The sequence below is a fragment of the Loxodonta africana genome, chromosome 10 (genome assembly GCF_030014295.1).
Source record: "Loxodonta africana isolate mLoxAfr1 chromosome 10, mLoxAfr1.hap2, whole genome shotgun sequence".
Taxonomy (NCBI): domain Eukaryota; kingdom Metazoa; phylum Chordata; class Mammalia; order Proboscidea; family Elephantidae; genus Loxodonta; species Loxodonta africana.
The window spans coordinates 28,087,790-28,098,312 of record NC_087351.1 but is presented as its reverse complement, the minus strand read 5'-3'; the positions used below and the strand labels follow the sequence as shown (position 1 = coordinate 28,098,312).

At 39.0% G+C, this 10,523-nt stretch overlaps 1 protein-coding gene across 1 annotated transcript; it reads right to left on the bottom strand.

Moving 5' to 3' along the window:
- Positions 1–8,978: 8,978 nt before the first annotated feature.
- Positions 8,979–10,031, bottom strand: LOC135232533 (olfactory receptor 11H6-like). The gene has a single exon (XM_064291915.1). It carries the CDS (start codon positions 9,958–9,960, stop codon positions 9,016–9,018), a length of 945 nt encoding a protein of 314 aa, XP_064147985.1. The 5' UTR covers positions 9,961–10,031; the 3' UTR covers positions 8,979–9,015.
- Positions 10,032–10,523: the final 492 nt, after the last annotated feature.

Genomic DNA, 10,523 nt, shown 5'->3' with positions numbered 1-10,523 from the left:
CAGTAATTGTTTTCAGAATAGGCAGTTACATTAGCATTGGTCCACTCTTAAGGGAGAGTATCCTTGAAGTGAGAAAGATAATTACCCCAAACCTGGTTTAGGAGAACACTTTACCGCATAATGTAATTTGCAGCTGCTTCTGAGAAGTTCATTATCCATCTAGGTGAGCTTTGAGTCTTGTGACCAGCTTTATGCTTAATCCAAAAAATAATACTAGGCATTATTTTTCTTTCACCAAAAGAGAAATCTTCAGAGTGGCTCACTCAGAAACCTCTTCCTGAGCAACAAGTTTCAAATAGAACTTTATCATGGGTTTGACATCAGTTTATCTGAGAAGTTCACTTTAACAAAGGTTATTGGGGGTTATCATAATGCTTTCACTTAGAGAACTTTCAATAACTATAAAATGATTAAATAAATCCATTTCTTAGGTTTCCTCAAAGAGAACACACCAACACAGTTACTTTTGAACAAAGTCAACTCCTATTGTGTGACTGTGGAACAGAGACTCTTTGGTACTATTGGGTTCAATTTTCTTCTTCTTTTTTTTCAGACCATTGAATAACTTGTTAATTCATGCTATCTACCAATTTTATGAGAAAACCATTCAAATTAATTATAGGAAATAATTGCAGCTCATTTGCTTCTAAACAGTTACTCACCTAGTCATTCTGGGTCAATACCATTGAAGGATAGAATTTGGCCTTCTTGGCACAGCTGTTTGGTTGGGTCAGAAAACCAAGTGGAACCTGATATTATTGGTCTAATGTTAAGATTGATTTAGCAGGAAACTTGAAAAGAACAAAAAACTTTTTTTTTTTTATTTTTTTACTCTGTCTCTCAGACATTGCTTGTGACCACCTAAGTCATTCTAAGAGCACGCTGACTTTGGATGGTTATACATCTTCATAATGGCCTTCCTCTCTTCTGAGTTAAAAAAAAAAAAAAAAAAAAAAAAAACTTCTGTTCTCTGTTAAAAAAAAATAATCTTGCACTCAGACTTTGGGTTTGGTTACTATAGCCTTTTGTAATGATGGGCTCAACTATAGCAACAATTGTGAAGGTGGAGCAGGACCAGGCAGTATATCATTCTGTTATGCATAGGGTTGTATCTTACTCATCTAGTGCTGCTATAACAGAAATAACACAAGTGGATGGCTTTAACAAAGAGAAATTTATTCTCTCACAGTCTAGGAAGCTAAAGTGTGTATTTAGGATGTCAGCTCCAGGGGAAGGCTTTCTCTCTCTGTCAGCTCTGGAAGAAGGTCCTTGCCATCAAATTTCCCCTGATCTAGGAGCTTCTCTGCACAGGAGTCCCAGGACCAAAGGAGGCACTGTTCTCCTGGTGCTGCTTTCTTGGTGGTATGAGGGCCCCATGTTTCTCTGCTCACTTCTTTCTTTATATCTCAAAAGAGATTGGCTTTAAACGTAATCTAATCTTGTAGATTGAGTCGCATCTCATTAACATAATTGCCACTAATCCAATCTCATTAACACCATAGCGATAGGATTTACAACACTTAGGAAAAGCACATCAGGTGACAAAACGTTGGACAATCACACAATACTGGGAATTATGGCCTAGCCAAATTGATACACATATTTTTGGGGGACACAATTCAATCCATGACATGCGACTGTGCATCAGAACTGACTCAATGGTACCTAACAGCATAACAGTTAGGGCATGCATAAGGAACACACCAAAAAAATGTCTATTTTCCCCTATATGGAATATAGCACAGTGGACTAACTAAAATATATAATTATTTTTGAGAGTTAACATACTTATCCGAAGAATTTGTTAATAATTTATCTTCTAAACACTCTACCACCTTATTACCTGAATCAGGAAATGGAATCTCAAACAGAACCTTCTTAGATAATTTTTCTTTTTATCTTCTTGTCAATAACCAGAGAAGAACAAAGAGGTAGAAAGAGTTGTGATAAAGATCCTTGATTGTGTTTGTTGGAGCATGGAGAAGTTATAAGCAAAGGCTACTAGAGAGTAAGCCCTGTTTTTCGTGATCCTTGAGGATTTATTTACTTCTTCTAAAAGGAGAACGGTATCAAGAGACAGCTCCATGCTTGCTATTTACTTCCCTCGGGGCCTGCCTTCATTTTTTTTTTTTGCAAGTTGAAACAGCATATTTTCTTGGCTTCAAACATCTTATAGGTGGCATGAAATATTAAAAATCAATTTATTGATTCTTTGATTAATTTATTAACTAACAATTAAATCTCTAAGTCCCCTTATAGTGCCTACCACATACCCAATGAAAAATCTTACAGGCCTGAAAGAGGGGAAAAAAAAAAAAACAAGAGCAGCCACTGGCATCCAGAACTGATCTGACATTCACAGCTAAACCTTACTGTTATTACAAGCCGATCTGACCACAGGCCATGTTATTCTCCTATTGGATATAAACAGTCTCACAGAGTATCCACCTCAGTCAACATTACTCTGAGACCATGGTAAAATCAGACAAAACAAGGCACTTCATAATTTTGGCTAAGCACAGAAAAAGACAATGCCACTTTGTTACCCATAAAATACCAAACATCTTGACCTTTTTTTTTTTTAAACAAATTATAGCTTTGTTCTCATTCTGGTATATAGAAAACCAAAACCCAAACTAAACCCACTGCTGCCGAATCGATTCTGACTCATAGCGATCCTATAGGACAGAGTAGAACTGCCCCATAGCATTTCCAAGGAACACCTGGCGGATTTGAACTGCCAACCTCTTGGTTAGCAGCCGTAGCACTTAACCACTACGCCACCAGGATATATGGAATTGCCCCCTTTTCTGACAACATCCAATCTGGAGCAAACCTCTGCTTCCTTAGTTGTTGTTAGTTGCCGTCTAGTCAATTCCAAGTCATGGCGACCCCATGTGTGTACAGTAGAATGACTCCATAGGGTTTTCAAGGTTTTGACCTTTTAGAAATAGATTGCTAGACTTGTCTTCTGAGGCACCTCTGGGTGGGTTCGAACTGCCAACCTTTCAGCTAGTAGTTGAGTACTTAACTTTTTGTGCCACCCAGAGACCCAGTACTTCCTTAGACCCCTCCCCCAGATCACCTAACCAAAGCTCAAATCCTATAATAGGTTCTTTCCATAACTCCCCCCTGGTATGTGCTCTTCCTCATTACAATGAGTAATAAGCCCAACTTGCTCATCTACAGGTGTTCATGCGGTCTTTGGCTGAAGGGCATTAACAAACCTAAAGCAGACTATGGTGGCTGGGACACCTGCACTTTTTCAATAAGACTTCACTTATCCATCTCCAAGAAAACAGTGGCCTCTGGGGAACACGATCCAGGCCCAAAGATGTTCCTGGCTAAGGTTGTAACCTGACCCCACGAATGTCAGTAAATTTCCATTAGTCCTTAAGCCAGATTTGTCCCATCCCACATGCACAGAAGGTCAGCTGTGACAGCTAATTAACCTCAAGAGAGGATGAAGCAACAGGTGGAATGAACCAGAAGGAAAATCATCACCGGACCCTATTCAGAAGCAAGAAGTCCAACAAGAACCAAGTCATTTCCTGTTTCCTGGCCACCTTCTAGAATTTTCCCTCCCAGGTAGCTGCCATCTTGTTGCCCAAATCACATATAAGTCCTGCTTTCCCGTAGCTCAGGGAGTCAGATCTGAGCAACTTCCTCCCAGTTCCTTGCTCTGTGCATTGCAATAAAGTTACTTTCTTTTTCTCAAAGAGCAGTGTCCAGATTATTGGCAAGTCTGAGCACGCCAGACAGAGCTCGCCTTCCCAGTTTTGGCAATAAGATCAGTCAGAACAGGGTTATTCTGCAGCTGCTCTCTGGCCAGCTTCAATTGGGAGGTGGGCTCCAAAGTTTACCTATCCTCATTAGAAGGACAGGTCTTTTAACACAGCTAATCTCCTACCCCTCCACCCTCCCTACTGTGGCAGATATTTTCATCTAAAATGCTAGTTAGTTCAGCTCACTTCACTGCTTGGGCACTGTTATGGATTGAATTTTGTTCCCCCCAAAATGTGTATCAATTTGGCTAGGCCATGATTCCTAGTATTGTGTGATTGTCCATCATTTTGTCATCTGAGGTGGTTTTCCCACGTGTTCCAAATCCTACCTCTATGAAGTTAATGAGGCAGAATTACAGGCAATTATGTTAATGAGGCAGGACTCAAATCTACAGGATTACGTTGTATTTTAAGTCATCACTTTTGAGATATAAAAGAGACAAGCAAGCAGAGAGACATGGGGACCTCATTATCACCAATCACATAGAGCCAGGAGGATAGCGTGTCCTTTGGACCTGGAGTCCCTATGCTGAAAACTCTAAGACCAGGGAAAGATTGATGACAAGGACATTTTCCCAGAGCCAACAGAGAGAGAAAGCATTCCCCTGGAGCTGGCACCCTGAATTTGAGCTTCTAGCCTCCCCAGCTGTGAGAATAAATTTCTCTTTGTTAAAGCCATCTGCTTGTGGTATTTCTAGAAGCACTAGATAGCTAAGACTGGCACTGTTAATATTTCTGTCTATGGCAGAAAATTCAAAGTCCTAAGCCTGGCAAATGAGGCACTGAGCAGTGCAGCCTCAGTCTCTTTACTACCCCACTTGTCAAGAGTTTTTTGCACATGTCTCCATGTCTTAGTAACACCAAACCACTTGGGTACACTGTGGGAACTCAAAAATATGTTTAATTCTTTGGAAAATGTAAAAGAGCACCCAGTGTGAGTGGCTTTCAAAAAGTCAAATCCATGTGGAGAAAGTGACCTGCAGGTGTTGAGGGTTGATAGGTTAATGGTGTTCAGGAGTATCTGTGCTATTCTTTGCCTTTTTTTAGTCCTTTTTTACCCCTTCCTCATCTCTAAGATTAACCCAAGAAGGCACTTTATTTTTAAAACACGTTCATGGATGTATAACTGACATGCAATAAACTGTATGCACTTCAAGTGTGTGTTTTGGTAAATTTTCACATATGTATGTACTGTGAAACCATTACCATGATCAAGATAGTGAACATAACCATGACTCCCCAAAGTTTCCTTGTGCTCCATTTTTAACTTCCCTCCTCCTCTCCCTCTTCTTTCCACTCCCCAGGAAACCACTGATCTCATTTTCACTATGTTTTCTGTAAATGAAATCATACAGTATTGTTTTTGTCTGGCTTCCTTCACTCAGCATAGTTATTTAGAGATTCTTGCATGTTGTCGCATGTACCAATAATTTATTCCCTTTGTGAATATTTTATGAATATTGAATTTTAATATTCAACCTGTGGATATACCAAAATGTGTTTATATATTCACTTGTTAATGGATATTTAAGTTGTTTCCAGTCTTTGATTATTGGTTAACGATGTTGAACATTTTCTTTTTTATTGTGCTTTAGGTGAAAGTTTTTTTTTTTTTTTTAGGTGAAAGTTTACAGCTCAAGTTAGTTTCTCATTCAAAAATTTGTACACGTATTGTTTTTGACATTGTTTGAAATCCCCACAATGTGACAGCACTCTTCCCCTTTCCATCCCAGGCTCCCCATTTCAATTTGTCCAATTTTTTTCACGTCCCTTCCTGCCATCTGGTCTTGCTTTTGGGCAAGAGTTGCCCATTTGGTCTCATATATTTAATTGAACTAAGAAGCATGTTCCTCATGTGTGATATTATTTGTTTTATAAGCCTTCTAATCCTTGTCTGAAAGGTGTGCTTAGAGAGAGATTTAGTTCTGAGTTAGCATAATGTCTTGGGGCCATAGTCTCAGGGATTCCTCCAGTCTCTGTCAGACCAGTAAGCCTGGCCTATTTTTGTGAATTTGAATTTTTTCCACATTTTTCTCTCTCTCTGTCTGGAATTCTCTATTGTGATCCCTGTTAGAGCAGTTGGTGGTGGTGGCCAGGAACTATCTAGTTCTTCTGGGCTTAGGCTGGTGGAGGTTCTGGTTCATGTGGTCCACTAGTTCTTTGGACTTTTTCCTTTTATCTTTGGTTTTCTTCATTCTACTTTACTTTGGATGAAATGGGACCACTGAATGTGTCTTAGATGGCCACTCGTAAGCTTTTAAGACCCCAGACGCTACTCACCAAAGTTGGATGTAGAACATTTTCTTTATGAACTGTGTTATGCCATTTGCCATGGTCCCCAGCCCTCAGCCCCATTAACTCCGTCCCTCAGGGTATTTGGATGTGGCTAGAAACTTTCTATGGCTTTGCCTTGGTCATGTTGTTCTGATTTCCCCATACTGTGTGTTGTCTTTCCCTTCACCAAAACTGACATTTGTCTACTATCTAATTAGTGATTTCCGCTCCCCATCCCTCCCCCCCCCACAACCATCAAATAATGTATTTTTTTCTCTGTGTAAACATTTTCTTGAGTTCTTATAATAGTGGTCTCACACAATATTTGTTTTTTTGTGATTGACTTATTTCACTCAGTATAATGCCCTTCAGATTCATCCATGTTGTAAGATGTTTCATGGATTCATCATTGTTCTTTACCATTGCATAGTGAATGTGTTTTAATTCTATAATTTTTCATCTGTTTATCTTCAGGTGAAATGTCTATTCTAATATTTTGACCATTTACCATGCAAGAGATCCAGGTTTGACTCTGGCCAATGCTCCACAAGTGCAGCCACTACCTGCCTTCAGTGCAGGCTTATTGTGAGGTTGAATAGGTTTCATCTAAGTTTCCAGACTAAGAAGGGTTAGGAAGAAAGGCCTAGCGATCTACTTCCAAAAATCAGCCAATGAAAACCCTGTGGATCTTAACGGTCCAATCTGCAGCCAATCATAGGAATGGTGCGGGACCAGGCAGCATTTTGTTCCCTTGTGCGTGGGATCACCATGAGTGGGGAGCTGACTCAATGGCAGGTAACAACAACAATAACAAGGAGCCATAAGAGTTTTACTTTCCCTGAGGAATCCATTTGTTTCCTTCTCACAGATAATGAAAATCATATACACATATGTTTCCTTCTTTCCTCATTTTGATGAAAAGGGAGTTCAGAGCAAATTTAGGGACTAGACTTTAATAACAACACAAAATCTTATAGACCAGAAGTCTTCATTCAATTTTTTCCTTCTAAATTCATATTTTTCCTTCTTTCTCTCTCTGTCTTTGCATTTTTGTTGCAAATCTTTTATAAAACAAGGTGGAATATAGTAAAATAAACAAAGACATATATATATATATATAAACATGTAAGAAAATAAGTAGCTTCGAGTGAAGAATAGTTTATGAAGGTGGTGATATCTTTATTAAGACTTTACTTTATAAATAGTATTGGACAGGCTCCCTCAAAAGTTCAGATCAAATTCTTACTCTTTACTGTTGCCAAGGGGTTCTAGGCGATCTGACCCTGCCTACTTCTCCAGCCTCATATACAATTTTCCTCCTGTGTAGCCAATATTAGCTTTTCCTGTTCTTTAAAAACCCCAAACATATACCTACACTTACTTGGAACTAGCTTCCTCTAGATCTTTGCCTTGCTTGCTCCTTCTCTTTGAAATAGCACCTCCTCAGAAAGCCATTCCCTGACCATGCTATCTAAATTACCCCTCATCCTAACTCAGTATTTTTAAATTCCTTCTCTCTTTTATTTTTTCCTAACACTTAAGACTATTGAATTATAGATTATGTGTTTAACTACTTTTTACATGTCTTCTTTACTAGAATGTAAGCTTCACAAAGGTAGATACTTGGTCATATCAGTAAATGTTTGTTGAATTAATGAAATGCATCAATCTCAGATGCCAACAGACCAATTTGTTCTTGACCAAATAGACCAAATCACCTGGAGCTGCTATCAAAATCTTCTGAATCTGCCATTTTCCTCTGTCGATGTATTAGAATCACACTGGTTTTTTTTCCCTGCTTTTATCAATTCTGGGCTATCTGTTCAACTTAAACATCCTTCTTTTGAAACTAACCCCAAAATGTAACACCACTGTAAGCTAATCTTTAAAAATGTAATCCTATTCCGAGTATCCTAACTATCTGTCACAAACAGGGAAAGGTAAGAAGAATGTAATCTACTGCTTATTTTGTAAATGGAAGTCTTGAAAGTTGAATCGAGGGAAAAATTTTTAAAAGGAACTTCTACTGTTGTAGATGTTTTAATCAAAGTATTCACTGTAGCTTCTTTCCTTTTTCCTGCTAAGAACAGAACTAATATAAGATTTTTATGTGTCGGCCTGTATCACATACTTATTTAACATAGTGTCTCTAAAAGAACAGTCTGTGGACTGGTGCTGGTTCAGGTGCATCAGAATCACCTGGTTGCTTTAAAATTATGATTTTAGGGTTCACCTAAGGATTCTGTTTTAGGAGATTTGAAGAAAGTCTCAAGAATCTGTTCTTTAAAAAATTTTCTCAAGTAATTACGAAACAGGCTTTGGAGCTAGTGCTTTAGATCATTATTAATAACTTGGATGCCAACTAAATAAAAATTTTAGCCCAGTTATGATTTATTGAGTGGCATTAATTTCCTTTTATCTGAGCCTCAATGGTGTGAATGCTTTATTCCCCTGCTTGGAGTAGATTAGAGACACTAGGCTGGAAAAAAACAAGCATAAGAATGGAATATGCACTTATCAGAGGTAAAAACAAAACAAAAACATGAGGTCAGGGACTAGGTAAATATTCACACAGAGAAAGGGAGCCCTGGTGGCGTAGTTGTTAAGAGCTTGGCTGCTAATCAAAAAGTCAGCAGTTCAAGTCCCCCAGCCACTCCTTGGAAACTCTATGGGGCAGTTCTACTCTGTCCTATAGGGTTGCTATGAGTTGGAACTGACTTGATGGCACCTAACAACAGCAATAAAAGCAGAAGAAATTATTGGAGAAAGACCTAAAGTCCAGATATCCAGGTGATTTAATTCAAATTACCAGCTACCAAGTTCTGATTTGCAGGCAAAATCTGATTTAATTGGGATGCAGCTATTCATTCCTTGACTAGGCAGCAATTAATGAATTTGGGTATGGGTCTATAGGTGCAAATGAAAAAATAGTCTGATCCTGGTACACTCATTTGTTCTATTCACTTTGACCAATTTTCACATACATCTGAACTTTTCTCAAGCCGGCCTTCATGTCCTTGTTCCGGAGACTGTAGATCAGAGGGTTTACCAGTGGGGTCACTGATGAGTAGATCAAGGTTACAATCTTCTGTACCCCAGCTGGATTTCCAGAGTTTGGGCTGATGTACCCCATCATCACACTCCCATAAAACAGAGACACCACCACTAGGTGGTAATCACAGGTGGAGAAAGCCTTACGCCTGCCAGCTGCTGAAGGGACCCGTAACACTGCTCTGAGAACCAGGGTGTATGACCCAATGATAAAGAAGAAGGTGATAAAGATAATAAGAGAACTCAATATAGAACAGGAAAGCTCAATTCCAGGGGCAGGGATGCAGGACAGAGCCAAAAGGGGACCTGGGTCACAGACAGAGTGGTCAATGGTATTGGGGCCACAAAAAGGGAGTTGTGTGATAAAATAGATAGGGACTGGGTAGCAGAGGAAGGCTGTCACCCAGCAGATGGCCACCAAGTTCATGCAGAGATGATTGGTCATGATAGTCGGATAGTGGAGAGGCCTGCAGATAGCTAAGTACCGATCAAAAGCCATGAGGGGCAGTAAGAGGGTTTCAGTGATGCCCATGGAGAAGAAGAAGTAGAACTGAAGGAAGCAGGCAGTGAAAGAGAGGGTTTTAGCTTCAGATAGGAAGTTACCTAACATATTGGGAACAGTAGTATTGATGTAACAGATCTCCAGGAATGAGAAGTTGGTCAGCAGAATGTACATGGGGGTGTGGAGCCTTTGATCCAGCATCACTGCACAGACGATGGCCCCATTGCCCATCAGTGTCAGGATGTAGGTCACAGAAAACAGTATGAAGAGGAGGACCTGGATCTTTCTGGAGCAGGGGAAACTCAAGAGTATGAATTCAGTCACTGTGTTCACTCTTGACATATTCATGGCTTCCTAAGGGGTGAAGAGCAAAAGAGTGACAATGACTCGGACAACCTTATTACTTCTCAGGGGTATTACTTTACTTCTTTTTTTTTTTTTTTAGAAATTCCTAATTTCTTCAGGTTATGTTATTTTATTACATAGCTAATAATATTACTCTACTCTTAAAGACTTTTGAACTTTGAGAGTGCTTGATATAATCTGACACTTAGAATCCTTGAACTCTTATTCCTCTTTCAGAATTTTCTCAAAGTAAAGGATAGGATCCTGTGCAATAAGCATTGTGGAGAAGATTAATAACAGTACTTACAAACATATGTAAGGAAATATGAAAATCATGTATAGAATAAGATATGAAACACCTTTAATATTGGACACATAATTTCAATTACTTGGATGTCTGGAATCGGAAACATAAACACTATGCATCAGAGAAGGAGAAGAGGGAGAATGGTAATGAACAAAGTCTTTATGAAATTCACTTTCATTCTGCATCAGAGTTAGAGTTATACTATTATTGGTTTTAAGGTGATCTTATACCCCATTCAAAACAATGTCAAATATTCTGT

Coding starts and splice junctions, on each gene's coding strand:
- LOC135232533 (XM_064291915.1), bottom strand. CDS start 9,960: ATGAATATGTCAAGAGTGAACACAGTGACTGAATTCATACTCTTGAGT.